This window comes from Nyctereutes procyonoides, unplaced genomic scaffold (assembly GCF_905146905.1).
Source record: "Nyctereutes procyonoides isolate TBG_1078 unplaced genomic scaffold, NYPRO_anot_genome, whole genome shotgun sequence".
NCBI lineage: Eukaryota > Metazoa > Chordata > Mammalia > Carnivora > Canidae > Nyctereutes > Nyctereutes procyonoides.
Window position 1 is genome coordinate 80,090,543 of NW_026575146.1, and position 20,008 is coordinate 80,110,550.

Here is a 20,008-nt window from a genome sequence, read left to right on the forward strand (position 1 = left end):
GCCCATGAGGCAACCCAGGGCAGAGCCGAGCAGGAGAGGATGGGGCTGCAGGGAGGCTAATGTGCTCTCTCTGAGACAGGGAGCCAGGGGAGGGGCAGGGCCGAGGGAGAGATTCTGGGGGTCAGTTTGGGACTCAGTAGTCACAGAGGGGCTCTGGGGAGGCCAAGAGTGTGACAGAGATGCAGTGGTGGGTACTGGGGGTGATGGCCTGGGCAGGTGTGAACAGTAAGGAGAGGAGGCAGCTCAAACCCAAGCCCTGGGAACCCCCAGTGCTGAACGGTCTTCTCACACCCTCCCCCTGATACGGCCTGGACCAGAGAGGGCCTGGACCAGCACCGGCCTCAAAACCAGCTGGGGGAGGACACGAGGAGGGTGAGATGGGGGCGGGAGGGGGCCTGGGGCCCACCTCGTTGAAGAGCAGCTCACGCCTCTGCTGCTTGCGCAGGTCCATCTTCTTGACGGCCACCAGCCGGCCCGAGCTGCGCACGGTGGCAATGCACACGATGCCCGTGGAGCCCTCGCCGATCTTGATGAAGTTGTCCAGGTAGGAGCGAGGGTCACCGGGGTCCACCACCAGCTGCAAGGCAGCCCGGAACTGCTCGTGCGACACTCGCTGGGGTTCCCGCTGTGGTGAGCGGGGCCCGGGGGGCCCGGGGGCCGGGGGGCCGGCAGGGGCAGCGATGGGGCGGGCCTGAGGGGCCAGCTGGGGCTCAGAGGCATGGGGGCCCAGCACTCCCGGGCTGGGGGGACCGCGGGCTCGGGTGGGAGGCCGGGAGGAGGAAGACTGGGGGACCGCCAGGCCCCCTGCCGAAGGCCCGTTGGGGGCCAGGTTGTGAGGCTCCCCCTGCAACAGAAGAGAGAGGTGGCTGTCAGTGGAGGGGTGGGAGGGCCAGCTCTGCTCCCTGCGTGGGACAGACACACGGTGGTCAGGATGGAGATGGACGGTGGGCTGGGCACAGGCTGGAGTTGGTGGGGAGGGAACAGGAGGAGTCTTGGAAAAAGGGGCAGTGGAAGGTCCTGGGGCAGGGGGGTTGGTTACCTGGGCACCCCGGGCCGGGTGGTCCGTATCGGCCCTCGGGTACGTGTTAAAGGGCCGACCAGCTGCCACTCTGGCCCCACCGGCCAGACCGGCAGGTTGAGGGGTGCCGACGTCAGGCCCAGAGAGGGGGCGTTTGTCCCGGGAGGACTCCTGGGGTCCCCCTGAGCCCTCCCTGGAAGACTTGGGCCTCTTCTCTGGCCCCACCCGCCGCCTGTCGCCACTGCTGCCACCCGCCTCGCTGCGACCGGTGGCCCGGCCTTGGCTGCCCGCCTTCTCTGGGGCCCCTCTGGCCGTGCTGGCCGGCTCTGCGGGCATCCCGTTCTCCTGGCGGGCACGGGCAGGTGGCGGTGGGCTGTCTCTCCGCAGGGAGTTGGAGCGCGTCACCGACATGTTCTCAAACTCGTCGAGCAGCAGCGTGAGGGCCCCATCCTTGGCGCCTTTGCTGCCACGCACGATGGTCTGGGGTCCAGGGCAATGGTGGGATGGGGGCCGGGCAAGGAAGAGGAGGACACAGGACGTGTATCCGACACACAAGGACAGGACAACACAACACACACAGAGACAAGACAGAGACGGAATGAAGAAATGCCATGGGGTGATGATGGGGCTGGGCAGGTGGGGGCAGCACCAGGGAGGCCCCTGCAGCCCCTCCCACACCACCGGGATGTCCATCTCGCAGGAAGGAAGCCAAAGGATTAACCTCCCACGGGTCAGGCTGTCGCCCCTGGGCTGGCCAGCGCCCCCGCCCCCCGCCCCCGAAGCATCCCGTCTTTTCTTCTATTCTCCAGGCTGGGGGCTGGTCTCTGCCCCGTGGGCAGGAGAGGAAGGAGCGCAGAGCCCACGCCACCCCATAATCAGCCCTGGAGAGCTGCAAATTACACGATGCTAGGGCCAGGGCATGGCTTGGACTTCCTCCTCTGCAGCCCGCCAGGCTGCTAACCCCAAACCCATGCTCTGTTTCCCTGGAAGCCGAGGTGGAGTATGGGAGAGTTGGAAAGGACCGCAGTGCAGGAGTGCCCTAGGAGCAGTGGTGGCGAATGCGAATTCCCACGGGGCCCGGTGGATGTACCGTGTGTCCCTAATCGACCCCAGCTCCAGCTGCTGAGTCTACCACCCTGATCCAGGTCATGGCTACCTCTTCCCTTGAGTACTGAGTCAAAGCTCCAGGGTTCCCCCGCCCCCCTGGACTCAACTCCAGGCACACAGGGCTCCTCACACATACCAGGCACTCGCCCACCTCAGGACCTTTGCACTGGCTGTTCGCTCTTCCTAGGACACCTTCCCCCAAGTATGCCCATAGCTCCTTCCCCGTCCTCCTCTTTCAGGCCTTTGCCCAAACTCAGTTTCTCAGGGGGAAGCTTTGGTTGACCACCTGGACTCTAAAAGGGCAGCCCCTAAGACTCCCTATTCCCCCTCCCTTTCTTCTCTTTCTCTGGAGCACCTGAAACCAGCTGCCGTGAAGCACGCGTACACTGACCATCGCCTGCACCCCCCCCCCCCGTGTGTGATGTTCATGAGGGCAGCTGTTGTATTTGCCTGTTTTTCTGCTCTTGCTACATCTTAGCACCTAGAACAGTGGTATGTATGCAGAGAGTGCTCAAGAAACACTGGCTGAACCAGTGAGGGAGGGAGGAGGGCTGGGAGGGGGCTGCGGGGAGCAGAATATGCACCCCTATCCCTCTGCTGTCCCTCGCTGGCCTGCGGGGACGTGGGCCCAGGGCTGCCAGACATCCTCAAGCCAGAACTGCCCCCTGTACTGTGCACAAAACACTGATGCCACAAAACGCACCTCCAACCCCGCCAACCTTCCTGGGCCTGGCCGCGAGCATGGAGGCCCAGCCTTGCCCGGGCACCAGGTAACGCAAGGTAGACACCTGGTCAGACCCTAGTGCTGGAATAAGAGGCCGAGAAGTCCCTGGGGGCCGGGGGAGGGTCTGGGAGGACCCACCCAAGGGGAGATTCCCAGCCTAGGGCAGCGAACAAATACCCAGAGGGGTCCCCATACAGCGCTAGCCCACGCGCACCCTCCTGTGAATCAAGACAAGGTGCCTCCTCCTCCTGGCGGACACAGGCCCAAGCAGGGCTCACCGCCGGTGGTATGGGCAGGGGTCAGATTTTAGGGTCCCCTAGGGAGGCCAGAGCCAGCACGGAGCAGCCGGGAGGCCAGCCAGGGGATGGAAATGAGTAGGGCTGGGGGGGCCTGCGGGCCCAGAAGAGCCAGTGCCCCGTCCGCGGTGGCCGCCACCCCCTCAGCCCCTGCGATCAGTCAGCAGAAGCCAGAAATACAGATTTGGATGTGAAGTCTCTGCTGTTTTAAGCCGCGGCAAAGAGTTCAAAGTACTCAAAAGGCCGGCATGAGCTACCCGCCCCCGCAGCCCTGGCCCTGGCACCGACGCCCACCGGGAGAGGGGGGCTCAGCCGCAGGCCGGTCCCCAGGCGCTGGGCCCGCACGCCGGCACACCCGTCTCCACCCCAGAACAACCCTGGCCGCGTGCCCTCGGCCCTTCCTGGTTCCCACTGCCCTCAGGGTGAAGTCCGCGCTCCGGGGCTGGCTTCCACGCCCTGCCATGGGCACGCAGATGGGAACGGGCTCAAGGGCCGTGGGCTGTGGAAACAGACCCTGGTTCAAATCCCCACTCCACCCTTTTGCTCAAGATGGCAGGAACCCCCCACCCCCCCACAAAAACACCTCCAGGGCTTTCCACAGACTGCTTCCTCCACTTTAAGCCCCGCCTCCTCTCCATCTGCCCGGGGACAGACACGTCCTCAGCCCTCAGGGCTCAGCTCAGGTGTCCCCTCCCCCCAAAGCTCACCCAGACTCCCTGGCAGCAGCTCCCCTGGGCCGCCCAGCCAGACCCTCCCCCCGACCCTGGGGGCCTGGCCCTTGCCCGAGGACAAGTTCCTGGTACTGGGGATGGGCACAGAGCCCAGGGAGAGGAGGCTCAAGACAGGAGGCTGGTGGGGGGGGGTATGCCGTAGGGGTCAAGGTGGAGGTTGCGAGGCAAGGGGAGGGGTCAGCGGGTGGAGGGATCGAGGTTAGCACTGGGGGTGAAGATCAGGGTAGAGGGTTGGGGTGTGTGTGTCTGGCAGGCAGTGAGGAGGGGTCGGCCCCAGGGTCAAGCATGGGGTTGAGGGCGCAGGGGCACCCTGTGGGCTCGGTGTGGGGCAGGAGAGGCAGCGGTGGGTCATACCTTGGGGGCCCCGGGCTGGATGGAGGTGATGCAGGCGGGGTCCACCAGGGGCTTGGGCCGCCGAGCCGACTCCTCGATCAGGCTCTGCCACTGGCGGGGCAGCCCCGTGAACTTCTGCTCGTGCTGGTCGAAGCCCGTGTGCACGCGGTGCTCGAAGTTGGATGGCGCTGAGATCTCTACTCGCTTCTTCTTCTTCCCAAACATGGTGCCGAGGCTCTCAGCACCACGAGGGCGCAGACTTGGGCTCCTATCAGCAGGCCTGCGGGAGGGGGCCGCTCACCAGAACCCGGCCATTTCTCTCTGCTCCTCTGACCCTGCCCTGGCCCTGCCCCTCCTCGTCTCCTCCTTGGTCTCCCATCCCCCACCTGCAGCCCAAGGGACCCTGTGAACCATCTAAGTGGGGCTGAGTCCTCCCTGCAGCCCACCCCACACGACCTGCCCCTGTCACCTCTCTGCTTTCACGTCCCCTTCACTGACACTGGTTTTCAAACCTCAGGGCCTTTGCACTGGCTGTTCCCATCTCGTGGAACACTCTTCCCCAGTAGCCACACATGGCCCCCTCCTCCTTCCCCTCCTGTAGGTCTTAAGAGTTGTCAGCGAATCTTTTCCTGACCATCCCCAGTGAAAGAGGTGCCCCGCTAGCCTTCCATCACAAAGCTTCACAGGATGTTTAACTTCTGGAAGTTCTGCTGTTCGTTTCTTGTGTTTACCAGTTTGATGTCTACACCCCCCAGCCCTAGAATATCAGCACCGCATGCCAGGTCTCATCTGCCCCATGTGCCCGTGTCGTACCCCATACCCAGCACAGGGCCTGGCCTCCAGTCCGTGCTCAGTGACTGAGTCCTTTGGTGACTTGTTCGACAACTGCTTACACAGTCCCCTGTCCTATGCCTGGCCTCTGGGAGCCTCATGGCAACACTCCCAGTTTTTTTTTTTTTTAATGTATATTTTTTTATTGGCGTTTGATTTGCCACCATATAGTATAACACCCAGTGCTCATCCCGTCAAGTGCCCCCCCGGAACACTCCCACTTTATAGATGAAGAGACTGAGGCTCAGAGAAGGGAGCTCCTCACTGGGAGCACACAGTGGGAAAGTCCCACCGCGCAGCTACTAGCAGACAAGACGATCCCCGTCTTTAGGGTCTGTGGTCTCTAGGTGGATGCTTCGGAAAGTACCAAGCACCGTATAAATGCTCAATGGGAGCCAGTTGTAAAAGCGAAGGGGCCGCAGGGGCGATGGTGTCCCACAGGGAGCGCAGGGTGGTGAGGGGAAGGGGCGTCAAACGGCCAGGGCCCAAATCTAGCTCTGCCACTTACTCTGTGTGACCGTGGGCAAGTGACTTAACCTCTCTGTGCTGCTGCCGTGAGGATTAACAGGGTTGGCAGGAGCAGAGCAGGGCACGGAGTGAGGGCCCCGTCCACGTTTGTGGCTCTGATCATCAGGAGCACTCCTAGCAATGTCTGAGGGAGGAGGGGCCCCAGGTCCCGCTCCCCTGTCCCACACAGGAACCCTGGGGTCCCACAGACCTGGTGTGATGCTGGCTGGGCTAGAAGTGCCCTCGGGCAGGTGATGTCTCCTCTCGGGGCCTCGGGTTACTCATCTGTAAAATGGGAAGAACATATTCACGCATGCATTCATTGGTCACTCTGCTCTGTGCCCAGCCCTGTGAGCTTGCCGCTAGGGACACAGTGGTGACCAAGATCGCCTCCAACAGCACAGGGTGGTCAGGGCTGGGGTCAGGAGAGGCTTCCCCGAAGAGAGGCTGTGCGAGCTAAGACTCAGAGGATGCGGGGAAATGCACTGGGCTGGGATCTTTGTGGGTTCAGGCTGGTTCCCCGGAGCCTGGCACGGTGCCCAACACAGGGTTGGCCCCAAGCTCAGTGAGTCCCGTGACCTACTGAGGGCTCTCTCGAGCGTGTCCGGGATGCTGCCCTCCTCCCTCCCTATTCCTTTCCTGTGGGAGCAGCTCAGTGAGGTTACAACAGCCAGCCACCCCTCGCCCAGAGGTAGGACCATCAGTGGGGAGCCATCTAGGAGAACCGGTTTGGCAGCAGGAGCTCAGTGGGAGGGGGTGGGGATCCAGCAGACAACCTGTCTCAACTGGTTGGGGCTTCATGGGCAGCAGGTGGCCAGAGCCAGGTTCGGCCAGGGCTGCCGTCGCAGGTCTGGTCCCCCCTGTTGCTCTGGGGCCCCTGGCTGCTGGTATATGGGGTGTGACAGCCCTGGCCAGGATGCAGGCCCCTTTGCCTCTGCCCCCAACCAAGCCAGGAGCCCCTTCAGCGTCTTCCCCGGGTCCAGCTCGCTGCATGCAGCCCATCCCTCCTGCCTAGACTCCGCCCCCTGGCCCCCACCCACCCTGTTCTGGCTCCCTGGCCTCTCTGCCCTCAGCTGTCCACCTCTCCAGGACCGGTCCTCGCCTTGTCTCCACAGCCAGGCTTTCCCCATCCTCCTCACTGTCACCCCAGTCAGAGCTACGCCTCCACCTCCTCGCTGTGTTCCCAGATGCGCCCCCACCTGGCCCCAGGCCCAGCTCACCCCTCATCTCGGCCTCTCACTCAGCCTACCCTTCCTCCCCCAGCAGCCCACAGCCCCAGGCACCACGTCACTCCGGGGAGTCGGATTAGCCACGTGACCCCTCACTAAACTCCAGGGAGGGAGGGGCGGACCCCAAGGTGGGAGGAGCTCGGCACCAAACGGTGTGGGCAGGCTCAGCCTGGACCCTCACCCACACACCCCAAGGCGCCTCTGCACGCAGCAGCCAGCCCCCTGTTTATCCTGTCCTCCAGGCCTGTGACCCTGCAGGGGAAGGGGACCAGGGACACACCTCCGGATATCTGCCCGGGGCCACCCCTTCCCTCTGGGCACCGCATGGAGAGAGGCACAAACAGAGGAACTGACCGTGTTTATAATGATCCGGCTCCAGCTCCAACCTGGGGCAGCTCCCAGCTCTCCCGGCTCCCTCACCAAGCCACCCCCCTTCGGGCCAAGGCCCCCAGCTCCTGATCTGAGGGGGGCCACAGAGGGGAAGGCGGGGGAGCTGCAACACAAAGCTCGGTGCCTGTGCCAGGAGCCAGAGGCGGGCGAAGAGGGGCTGCTGGGGCTCCCCTGCTGGCTCGGAACCTGGGAGTCTGGCTGCTGGGGCTGTGCCACCTCACCTTCTGCCCTTGGGAGCCAACCAACCCACCCTGGGAGCTCACTGTGCAGCGGGGGCCTGCAGCTCGGCCACCCTGTGCCTCAGTTTCCCCTGTTAAAGAGGGTAACGCCAGTACCTGCTTCCTGGAGTCCTTAGAGGAGTCCCAGTTAGAATGCCAGGCACCCACGCAGTAAGGCAGCGGCCAGGAAACGAGGTCACCATTCTTACGGTGGGAGCCGACACTCGCTGAGCACCTACTGTGTGCCGGCCTCTCTTCTAAGCGCCCCACGCACGTGACCCACGAGGAAGCAGCCACGACAAGCCCCGCGTTACAGCCAAGGGATAACGAGGCACAGCGAGCCCGCAGCTTGGCACAGAGTGGACCTGAGGCTCCGGCCTGGGAACCCGGAGCCTATGCCAGGCTGGTTCTCAGAAATAAAGGCAGCGGTGGTCTCAGAGGGCCAGGCGTGCCAGGCTCTGCTGGCCGCCCTCTGCCCCCGATCCCTCTTCCCCTGCACAACTGACCAGCCCCAATTCACAGATGGGGAGCCTGATGCCCGGAGACAGGAAGCCCCTTGTCCAGGGCATCCAGCATTCAAACCGGGCAGGTGGGCACCAGAGCCCAGGCTCTTACCTGCCTGGCCTGCCCTGAGGGCTAACGGGGACGCCACTGCTTCTGTCACAGTCACCATCATCTTCACCTCCGGGTGCCTTCCTTCCTCCCTCCCAAGCCCCCCGTCCATGCCCATACCCTGCCCTTCCTTGTTTTTCAAAATTATTTATTTATTTAATTTAAGAGAGAGCAAGAGTGAGAACGAGAGAGAGAGAGAGAGAGAGCACAAGGTGGGGGGGGGCAGAGGAAGAGGGAGAAGCATGACATGGGGCTCGATCCCAGGACCCTGGGATCACGACCTGAGCTGAAGGCAGACACTTAACCGACGAAACCACCCAGGTACCCCTTGTTTTTTTTTTAAGTTGATTTATTTATTTTTCGTAATCTCCACTCCAACGTGAGGCTCGAATTCATGACCCCAAGATCAAGAGTCACATGTTCATCCAACTGAGTCAGGTGCGCCCACACCCTGCCCTTCCAGTCCTGCCCTGAGCCCTCCTTGGGCTGGAGGTCCCTACCTCCTACCTGACCTGTCCCAGCCCCCCAAGGGCAGTGGGAGGCAGCACGTGCCCCCAACCCCATGGCCCTCTATCTCCCTTTACCCTGGGCCATCGGGAGGACAATCTGCAGGGGTACAGGTGGCCACACACCAGTCCCCGCCACCAAAATGTGCCTTTCCGAGGCTCAGCCACGGCACTGACATCGCTACTGCCACCGAGAGGGACCCTGCAACTCTGCGCAGATCCACTCAGCTCATGGACCCGGGGAGGGTGTGGGGTGGAGGTGGGGGTGGGGGCAGCTATTCTCATTTCCTTCTCGCAGATGTGGAAACAGGATTACAAAGGTGAAATCTCTTGCACAGGTTACCAAGCAGAGCTGGGCCTAGAAGACAGTTGGATCCACTACAGAGCTGACCTCCCGAAGCCTGCTGGGCCCCGAGACGCATCCCCGTGATCTGCCTGTCACCTCTGCCCCCTTGCTCGTTCTGCCCCAGCCACATGGGCCTCCTTGCTGCTCTTCAAACCCCAGACATGTCCCCACCTCAGGGCCTTTGCACTGGAGGCCACCCCAGCTGCCGGAAGCTCATTCTCACTGATGTGCACATGGCTCCCTCCCACATTCCCTCTACCTGCCTCGGTGTTCAGATAGCCGTGCTCCTGTCCTGTCCCCTCTACGCCTTTTCCTTTGCACCTGGCATCCGTCTTGCTTCCCACTGTACCTCAGTGTCCGCAACATGGCCCAGCCCACCCGAGGCACTCAAGGAACCTCTGGTGAATGCACGGACTCATCTGTACCTGCTAGGCTACATCCCTGCTCAGACACCGATTCCGCCCAGGTGGTCCTTAGGAAACCCTGGGAGAGGGTGAAGCAGCCCCTCAGACAGAGGGAGCAGGGGGGACACCGGCCAGGCCACAGATGCCTCTGAAGTCCAGCATCTGATCCCAAGAGCACAGGCACATTTTGCCTCCAACTCTGAAACATTCACTGCAATTTAAAAAAACTCTTTTAACTTATTTGACATGCGGGACAGGCAGTTTCCAACGTGTCCTAGTCAAAGCTTCAGGTTTTCTAGTCACATTCGCTTGTTCTACCCTCTGAGCTTTCCTGGGAAGTAAATGATACCCACCCACCCACCCACCCACCAAGGAAATCAGCTCTGGTAGAAAAGCAAGATCCACTTGTGTGAGTATGACAAAGCCACCCGGGGGGTGTGTGCATGCGTGTGTAAAACTCCTTGCCTCCCCCCAGGCTCTGAATCAAGCTGCTCCCCTGCAGTCTGGGGAGCCGCCGACCTAGTGGGAACCCAGGGGCCCAGGGAAAGAGCAGGGGATGTTCTAGGATCACAGTCTCAAAAATGAAACCCTAAATCAGGAAGGGAACCATGAAGGAGGGCTCACTGACCCCAGCCTGCACTCAGGGCTGCCACCACTTGTTCCCACTCACCCTCCTGCCAAGACTCCCCCTACTAGCTCTGGGAAACCCCTTCCCACCTCAGTTTACCCTGTTGTCCCTGGCTGTGTTCTGACAATGGAGGGGGAGTCTGGCCTACGTTCCCGGCCCCCACAGAATCCTCCCTTAACCCCCCACACCTGCCCACCTCCACACCTTTGCTCAGCTCTTGTGTGCCCATCTGTATAACCCTCAGCCTCCCCAGTCCAATCTCTATCCCACCCCCCACCCTCCCACTGCCGAGCCTAGTCTCTCCAAGGAATCATCAGAGACCTTGACCCCAGATGCCACCACAAGCTTTGGGTCTGATATGTGCCCGAGCCCCGTCCTTGGCCAACAGCTACTCTACCCCCAAAGGACCCCATCACACTCACACTCCCGGCCACCGTCAATGGCTACTGAGGGCTGATCTCTGCCAGGCAGGGGCTGGGGCTCACAGCGGCAGTCAGAAGCGCCAGAGCATCCCTGCCCTTGCAGACAGAGCTCGCTTCTAGGGGAAAGGAGACAGTCGATAAATGAGCTAAGTCAGAAAAGTCTATAGTAAGTCAGATGGTAAATGCTGAGGACATACACAAAGCAAGGATGGAGAGGGCTGAAGGGCAGGGAGGTTGGAATTCTCAATGAGGTGGTAGGGGAGGGCTTGGCTGGGAAGGTGACCCTTGAGCAGGGACCCCGGGGGGGCGTGGGGGGAGGGAGCCACGTGGATGCAGGGAGGAAGAGTCCGGGCAAATGTCCCCAGCTGGGAACGTGCTTGATGTGGTCAGAGATGGAGCTGGTGCGGGGCAGGAGGTGGCCGGGGCAGATCGTGCTGGGACCTGCGGGCCACGTGGACAACTCTGTCCTTTCCCCAGGTGAGGTGGAGCCTCACAGGGGCTCTGAGCAAGGGAAGGGACGTGGCCTGACTCAGGCGTCCACAGGCTCCCTGTGGCCATGTGGAACCCAGGGAGGTGGAGGACGTGACAAGCCAGCGGAAGCCGGGGGTGGGCAGGGCCACGTGGGGGCTCTGGAGGGAGAAGTGGGCGGGCTCTGGGCATGATGCAATGGTCCAGATGACAGGACATGCTTTGGACTGACCCCACCTCTCGCACTGGCTGCAGCAAGAGCACCGCGGGGGCGGGGGCTGGGTCCGGTCTTGCCCATCACCGCGTCCTCAGCCGCTGGCCTGTTCCTCTGCCCTCTCCTGGCCCTGTGCATCCCCTAACACGTTACAGTGATGAGTGTGCCCATTGTTTCCCACTAAGCAGGGGCTCGGCGCAGCCAGGAGCCCAGCACCTAGAGCGGGCCGCTCCTTCTCCACACCTGAGCGGATGGGGGGACAGGCACAGGCTTTGGTGCTGACTCGGGCCCTGGTCCGTGCCAGGCATGCAGATCAGGCCAGGCTGAGCCCTCCCCAAGGTACTTGGGTGAGTGGGCAAGGGGGGGTAGTTCTCTTCCTTCCTGTTTCCCAAACCAGAAAACTGCGGCCCAGACAGGGGAAGTCACTGCCCAGGGCTGCCCAGCAACCACAAGGTGCTGCCCTGACCCACAGAGAAGGCCTCTGCTCTAGACGCAGGACCCTGGACGCTTGTGGGACAAGAACAAGGGCAGAGACAACTCTACTGCTTACGACCAGAACCAAGATCAGAAAGGCTGCCTTGGTTAGGAAGGACCCAGGAGCAATGTTAATAAACAAACAGCTCTCCCAGGGCTTCCCACTTGAAGTTTCCCACTGTGACCTACTAAGGCCCTGCCCAGATGGACTCCGCCAACCTCGGGACCTCATCCCTTCTTCACTGCAACTACATTGGCCTCCTATTTATTTAGTCTTGGATGCTTCAACCTTGTTCCAGCCTCAGGGCCTTTGCACCTACTATTCCCTCTGCACAGAGCTGCATGGTTTGCCCTTTCCTGATATTTGAGTCTCTGTGCAAATAAAACCTCACTAGAGAGGTCCTTCTTGATCCCTGACAACATCTGCACTCCTGCTTTTACTTCCCCGTGGCATTTACTACCATCTGACATGATGCACATGCAGACCTTTGGTCCCCTCCTCCCTCCCGGCCCCCAACAGGGGCTCCCTGAGAGCAAAGGCCTTCGTCTCATCCTTGCTGTGTCCTTGGCATCTAGAGCAGCAGGCACTCAGCAAATATTCATGGAACAAATGAATGATGCCATTGCCAAGTGATGGGTCTAGACCCCGAGGAGGAACAGGCAGAGGGTGGCCAGGAGTCCCCAGTGCCTGTCCCACACAGCCTGCAAATCTGACCTTCGTGCCCGAGCAGGAACTGGTCTGAGTCTTTAGAGACCAAACCTGGCTTTTTGTTAATAAGCTGGCATATGTTCCAAGTGCCACAAAAGGTGCCCCACTGTGATCCTATCCCTGGGCCCACCCCACCACGGGGAGGCCCACCCTGGCCACACGACCTCGGCTGGAGATGTGAGGAAGTGGCAGCCCATTTTGGCTACAGGCAAGAAGCAAGTCACACAGTGAGAGATGCCACCAGAAATTCACTGGTCCCCATAACGGTTAGAATCCCATAGGGTGACACAGATCCAGGGGCCACCCTGGCCTTGGGAAGCAGCTGGCATTGGCAGTCTGGGGCACGAGCAGCAGCCCTACTCTCTCCATGTCCCAGCCAGATGCAGCGCCATCTCCCCACCACTGGGCCTTTGCACAGACCGTGCGAGAGCAAGGACTCGGGAGGCAGGTGGTGGTTAGGAGCAGGCTCCCCAGGCTAAGTTACCAGGCCCACCACTCCTAAGCTGTGTGGCCCTGAGCAAGTGAGTCAACAACTGAGGGTGACGATAGCCCCTATCTCCCAGGACTGTCTGGACGATCGAATGAGATGGCAGATGAAAAGCATTTAGGACCCTGCCTGCCACCAAGTGGGTCCTCGCTACAGGTTACCCCGCTGGCATTACCACTGCCAGTGCTGCTGCTGCTGAATGCACAGGGGAAGGAAAGAGTAAACGAAAGGGATGCGGGGCATAGTCCTCTCCTGGCCAGAGCAGGGGCGCCAGCCTTACTGTCTCACCGCCTTACTTTCTCCAGGGCCCGGATCTGGGAGCAGAACGGGCTGCACTGTCTGAGGACAGGTCTGCTTCCCCCGCTGCACTGGGAGCCTCCCGAGAGGGTGGTGCCGGGGGCCCTCTCAGCCACCCTATGCCTCCAGCCCTGCCCAACCCGGAAGGGGCACAGTTCAGGGAGTGGGGCTGAATGAAGAGAAGGTATTTCCTGGGCCCAGCCAAGGGCTTCGAGCCCCCAGGGAGGTCAGGCGGCTCCTGGGGCAGGCCCACACTCAGGTGCCCCCTCCCACCAGGCCAGGCCCCACAAGGCCCAGACAAAAGGATACTGTTGGCTTCCTTCGTACCCCTAGAGGTACCCAGGGTGGGGATGGATGCCACAACAAACCTGAGAGTGTGGGCGAGCCCCCAGGGACTAGGAAAATCAGATTAGACTTCATTCATTCTTCCCCCCGAGGCAGGACAGGAAGGAGGGAGGGGGGAACAGGCAGGAAAGAGGCTCCAGAGCCCTCCCAGGACACCCCACCCCTCCCTCCAGCCCTGCCCTGCCATGCAACTCCCTGCTACACACACACACACACACACACACACACACACACACACAGCACATGCACACATGAGCCCTAGATACTGAAACATATGAAGCTGCCCCACGGCACCCGGTAACAGCAGCCACACAGGAGCCTTGGCAAGGAAAGGACATCCCACCCTGAGCCTTAGTTCCTGCCTTTGGGATACAGGCCCCAGTGGAGCATGCCTGAGCTTTGTGGCATCCGTGGGAGAATGTGGGGGAAGCAGTCATCAGGAGGGGCCTGGCTCGGAGGAACTCAGGATGGAAAGGCCAGAACAATCGCACAGTCCACAGCTGGGTCCCCCAAGAAGCCGTGTGGACGCCTCCCCCGCCCCTAGAGGTGCAGGGACTCCCGAAAGAGACCCACAACACACATTGACAATATACATAGTACAGACCACCCATCGCCTCGAAACACAGGCACAACCCCAGATGCTCCCTAGCTGCCAGACTTACCTAGAAGGGACGCCCCACACACCCAAGTACACTCCCCAAGACACAGACCACAAGGGCCACACAACCCTAGATCCACACACAGTTAGGAAATGAGACCCCACCACAGACACAGGCACACCACAGCCAGCTCCAGGCTCATCCAGGGTGGCTGGTGAGGCACAGCCCTCAGAACCACCCCCTGGCAAACCAGATCCCAGGAATGAGCTCCCATGGAGGCAGAGGCGCTCAGGGACCTGTGCGGAGACACGTGGCTAGCCCCAGCAGGGAGACACCTGCCTCTAAGCACACGGAAACACGGCGACCTCGCTTCTGGCCCCAAGAAAGGTGTGGTCCCTCGAGCACGTGCTTCCACTGGCTCGGGCGGCTTGCTGTCCAGGTGGGAGGGCTGCCCTCCCACGCCCCGTGCAGTCCTCCCCCTTTCTCCCCACCTGCCTGAGGCCAGGCTCGGCTCACCTGCACCATCCTCCTTCCTTGTCCTGGGCCACCCTCCGTGGGATAGGGCAGCAGACTGACAGGCTTCCAGCCGGCAGAGCAGAGGATGGGGATCGAGGGGCTCCCCGGAGCCCTCGATGCAGGCGCCACGGAGGAGAGCTGGCTGGCTCTGCACCCCGGCCTCCCTGGCAGTGGGTGGTGCTGAGGCCCTGCCCTGGCAGGAGTTGTGTTCGGCTGTGGCTCCAGTCCATGGAGGGCGGAGGGCGGAGGTTGGGAGGGAGGAAAAGAGGGAAGGAGGGGCCGAGCCTGGAAAGCCTGGGCCACAGGGCCACAACTGCCCTGGCAGAGGGAAGGGCCAGGCAGGGACCCAGGAGCAGGGGGACCCAAGCCCCAGCCCCTGCTTCGGCAGGGTCAGCCCCTCACTAGCACACCCCCGTGCCAGGCTTGGCACCAGGAGCCAGCGAAGCGGTGGCTCCTCAGCATGGGGCTGAGGACCTGAGAGTGGCTGGCAGGTTTGAAATGAAAGCCTGGGCTGGGGGGCTGGAAAGAGGGACAGGGATGGGGTGGGGGGGCTCTCTGATGTGGAAGGGTGGCTGGACATTCCGGGTTTGCTGTATCTGCCCCCCACCCCGTGATTCCAGCAAGAATTCTGGCTCTCAGGCTTATTTCACAGTGGAGGAAACTGAGGCCCAGAGAGGTTGAGAGGCTTGCTCAAGGCACCCAGTGAGGGGGGAGGGGCGGGCGGGCACCAGGCTTCCCAGGAAGGCATCTGTGCTCTTGACCAGCTGCTCAGAGCATGAGGCTAGCTTGCTCAGAACCTCCATTCCAGACAGAGGAAAAAGATGCTCAGACAGGGGGAAACCAGAAGGGGTGTGTGCACCCTGCCCCACCTCTGCCTCATACCTCTCTCCCCCTCCAGATCTTACTTCCCCAGCAAAGCCCTCACTAGCCCAGGTCAGAGCTCCCAGTGTGACATGTCAGGGGACTTGGGGGGCCGGGGGGATAGGCTGCCTGGGTTAACACTATTCACCCTTCGGGCCCTGCCCCAGGCACCCTCTCCTCCAGGAAGCCCTCCCTGACACCAGGCTGGGTCTGGTTACCTCCTGTAGACTCCATCCCAGGGCTGACCCCTCCAGGCCACCCCATCTCTGACATGTCTGTCTCCCCCATTCGTTCACACATTTCCTGAGCTCCCAGCACCTACCAGGCAGGCCTGTTGGAGGTCCTGACAATTCAGCAGTTAACCAACTTGACAAAACTCCCAGCTCCGAGGGGCTGATATTTGAGTAGGACTGCTCCCCAACGGGCTGGGGGCGGGGGTGTCCTGTGAGTGGCAGGGACTAGGTTCTTGCAGGTGACCTAGGACAGGTGCCCAGTCGACAGTGAGCCCGTGAGAACAGTGAGCTAGTGGCCCAGGCAGGCAGGTGGACAGAGACGCCTGTGTCCTTCCCACTCCCCCGCTCTGGCACCTCTACTGGGACTACTCCCACTGTAGCCAGTTCCCTGAGGACTTTATCACTGGGACCTGGAGGACCGCACCAGCTCCAAGGTCCTGGAAATCCCATCTCCCCTCTTCCTGTCTACCACCTGCCCACCAAGCCGGGGGCTCCCAGTCTGGCCTAGACTGGGCCTGGGGGACCCCAGAAGTCCTGGAACCCAGGCCACTCCCTCCTCCCTGGGGTGGAGCACCTGTCAGGCAGCCACCCAGAGAGAAGCCAAGTGGGTGGGCCCCCAGACCTTCCCAAACCAGACAGGCAGGTTTGGGCTCCCACTGGGGAGGCAGTCAGGATTGGGCAGTTTTGGTCAGCCCGGGGAAACCAGGTCCCAAGGGGAGGGGTGGGGGAGGAAAGGGAATGGAGGGAGGGAGCACCCTTCCCCCAGAAGTCGCAGTGGAAACAAGGGGTGCTCCTGGGCACAGGCCTCAGGAGCAGAGAGAGGATCCTCCAGGATCATCTCACACCGGGAACAGACTGTTATAAAACTTTGTAAACTACCCCCAAATGGAAACTAAACCAATAAACCCATGCAAAGTTCATCACTCGGATTCTCAACTATTGACACTCGGCCACATCTGGGCTTCAATTCTCCCCTTCCTTTTCTGTCTGTCTCTTGATGATCTGAACACATGGTTCCAAAGCCAATGGCACCACAGGGTAAACAGTGACAGGCCAGCGCCCTCCTGGCGGCCCCAGCTCAGCCCTGGAAGCAACCTCTGCTAGAGTTTCCTTTTTTTCCTTTCCGAGAGAGCTGACACAGGCATGTGCGTGGGCGCGTATGCACACACATGCTTGCACACCTTTTGTAAAAAAACATAAATGGCAGCACAGCACGCACACTATTCTGACCCTGCTTTTCCCCAAAACATTCCTTGGCTCCCCCGCACTCTTGGCGCCAGAGGAGCCTGGCAGCAAACAGTCCAGGGGAAGACACACTCTGGGGACCTAGCAAATGCTCTTCCTACAAAGTGCTCTCCCGGGTATGTACCCGAGCAGAGTAGCAAAACCCAGCCTGCTGGCCTCAGGGACACGCGTGGGGAAGTGTGCGCAGCACAGTCTGAGCCAGCTAGGGAGACTGCAAACAACCCAAGTGCTGGTCCGCGGGAGACGGATGATGACCTGGGATCTCCTGGCTCCACGGAACAGTACTCGACAGTGAGAATAAATGACCCACACCTACATGTGAGTGACCGCCAAAAATGACGAAGCACTATCTTATGACTTTGTTTAGGAAAAGCTCAAAGCTAGACAAGATGAAACGTGCTGTTTAGGGCTGCGCCCAGGGGGGCAGAAGCCAAAGAGAAGGCACAAGGCAGTGAGGGCCTGAGGGGGGCTCCTGGGGGGGGGCGGCACCACCTGCTTCTTCATCTGGGGGGCGGCTATGTGGGTTTTCTCTTTCTAGTAACTGGTTATGCTACACATTCACGCCTTATGCACTTTTCGGGGTGTGTGCTAACAATGTAAAATTGTGATGTTAAAGGCAAAGAAAAAAATATCTGCGTCTTAGTGATTTTCCAAGCCTAGATCTCTGCAAAGCGCTGCCGTGCTGCTTCAGCAGAGGCGTGGAAGGGTGGCTATGCCTGGAGCCAGTCCCCACGGGGCCAGATAGGTGCTTGCCAGCCTCTTGCTCTTACAAATGGTGCGCCAGTGATACCCGTGTGCAGATGTCACTTCACAGGTGTGCCAGCACGGCTGTGGGCCACATGCCCAGAAGTGGGCTTGCGGGGCCAGGATCATGACTGCCAAGCTGCCCGCTCCCCACCCCCCACCCCCGCCCCATCTCCCCATCCCCCCAGTCCCCAGAGCCTCCGGGCCCAGGCTGTTGTCAAGCTCCTGGGGAGTCAGACAGGTGGAGCCTGGCTCCTCTGAGCCTTCTTTTCATTTGCATTTTCTTAGGATGCACATCCTTTCATCGTTATAAAAGCCATCAGAATTCCTTGCCTGCTAAGTGTGGCCAGAAAGCCTTTGCTTATTTTCCCACGGGGGCCAGGGAGACCTTTGTAAAATCCAATTTACGCCCCTCTCCTGCTGCAACCCTATCAGGGCCCACAGAGCTAAAGCTACCTCCTCCCCAGGGACCCCCAGGCTCTTCCCGCCTCTCTGGGCTCATTTCCTCACCTTCCCTGCCACCGGTCATGGGTGCCAAGGGCACGCAACCTCCTCCTCCTCCCTCAGAGATCCTGTCAACAGAAATCCAATGCACGTCCACCATGTGCCACCAGAGCTGAGGCTGGGGTGTAGCATGGTCCCTGCCTCGTGGGGACTCTAGTCACAATCGCACAAATGAAATGTGAAATTCCGGCAGAGAAGGGCTGGCTGCAGGGATGAGAGTGTGGTGGAGCCGGGCCAGGGAGGGGCAGGAGCCAGGCCGGGGCGAGCCAGGGGAGCCGAGGTGTTAGGGACAGGCCTGCACTTGGGAGCTAGAACGCTGGCTGCCCTGTCTGCAGAGGATGAGATCGAGGTGGCTTGAGTGGGTGTGGGGACAAGTGACAAGATGCAGCACTGCTCCCGGCAGCTGATGAAGGCAGCCAGGAGGGCGGGCCACTGAGAGAGGGGGACAGACCGCAGCTATGTCTGCCAAGAAAAAGTAACACTTGTTGGTGAGTCAGATATGGGGGCTGAGGACAAGGCAGGTGCCGGGGTGACCCTGAAACTGGGTAAACCACAGTGCCACCTTCCACAAGGGGGAGCCTGAGAGGATCTCCCAAAATGACAGGCCCCAGACCCTAGAATAGCTCTGTTCGGGAACAGAAGAAAGTGGAGGCGTCACTCCCCCCTGCCATGTGAAGTCCCACCTACACAGCTACAGCAATCAGACAGTGTGGATAAACACGCGGGTCAGTGAGCAGAAGAGAGAGCCCACGGACAGACCCCCACAAATATACACACTGGGTTTTAAAACACCGATTTTTCTTCTTTGCGGTGAAATATACACAATATTTATCATTTTGACCGTTTGTAAAGCACATAATTCAGTGGCACTAAATATAGTTTTGCAGTGTCGTGAACATCGCTGTCTACACCCAGGACTTCATCATCCCCAACAAAAACCCTGCAGCTACTGAATGACGGCTCCCCATTCCCTCCTGCCTCCCAGCCCCTGGTAACCCCTATTCTCCTGTCTCTGAGTTTATATACCTATTCCAGGTATCTCACATAAGTGGGAGCTTACAATGTTTCTCCTCTGTCTGGCTTATTTGACTAAGTGTAACGTTTTCAAGGTCCATCCACTTGTAGCGTTTTTCAAGAGCTCATTCATTTTTATAGCTGAATAATGCCCTGCTGTCTGTATCTAACACATCTCGTATATCCACTCACCTGTTGATAGACACTTGGGCTCCTTCCACCTTTTAGCTAGTGTGAATGATGCCATCACCACCGCGGAGGTACAAGTATCTCCCCAAGTCTCTGCTTTCAATTCTTTTGGATATTTACCTAGGAGGAGGACTGCTAGGTGACTCGGCAGTTCTATATATAACCATTTGAACAACACCACACTGCTTTCCACAGCGGCTGCACCATGCTACGTTTCCACCCCCGATGCATGAGGACTCCATCGATACCTGTGATTTTCCCTTGTTTTGGAAATAGCCATCTTCATAGGTGCAAAGTGGTATCTCATGGTGGTACCTTATTTTCTGGCGAAAAAGTATAAGCAACTGGATGGAAAAAAGAGCATTTTCCACAAACAGGTGCTGGAACTGCTGGATAGCCACATGCCCCAAAACTGGACTTTGATCTTAAACCGCATGCTTTGCACCAACGTGAACTTAATATTGGATCACAGACTCATATGTAAAACTAAAAAACCTTCAGATGCCAATTAGCCAAACCAACCCTCAGGATCTAAGGCCTCGCACAGAGTTGTTAGACTTGATACCAAAAGAGCCATAAAAGGAAAAATTAATAAAGTAGATCTCATCAAAATTAAAAACTTTTGCTCTGCAAAAGTCCACGAGAGGAGGAAGAAAAACAAAACAGCTATGGATTAGGAGACAATATTTGCAAACCTATCTGACAAAGGACTAGTATCGAGGAGAGAGAAGGAATCTTCAAAATTCAACAATACCCCCCCCCAAAAAAAAACAGGTAGAAAATGAGCAGAAGGCATGAGGAGACATT

At 59.8% G+C, this 20,008-nt stretch overlaps 1 protein-coding gene across 6 annotated transcripts in view; it reads right to left on the reverse strand.

Annotated features, from left to right (window-relative positions):
• PAK4 (p21 (RAC1) activated kinase 4) overlaps positions 1 to 20,008 on the reverse strand; it is a 43,107-nt gene that overhangs the window by 4,803 nt on the left and 18,296 nt on the right. For 2 of the 6 annotated variants that reach the window (XM_055309774.1, XM_055309775.1), the window contains 4 exons: positions 5,759 to 5,832; positions 4,231 to 4,489; positions 1,040 to 1,498; positions 407 to 844 (listed from right to left, as the gene is read on the reverse strand). In XM_055309774.1, the coding sequence (XP_055165749.1) occupies positions 407 to 844; positions 1,040 to 1,498; positions 4,231 to 4,434 (1,101 nt within the window). In that variant the 5' untranslated portion in view covers positions 4,435 to 4,489; positions 5,759 to 5,832. Of the gene's footprint in view, positions 1 to 406; positions 845 to 1,039; positions 1,499 to 4,230; positions 4,490 to 5,758; positions 5,833 to 7,130; positions 7,442 to 7,501; positions 8,845 to 14,411; positions 14,932 to 15,594; positions 15,671 to 20,008 lie in introns of those variants that run through there. The other 4 variants (XM_055309778.1, XM_055309773.1, XM_055309777.1 and 1 more) reach the window with 4 other exon arrangements.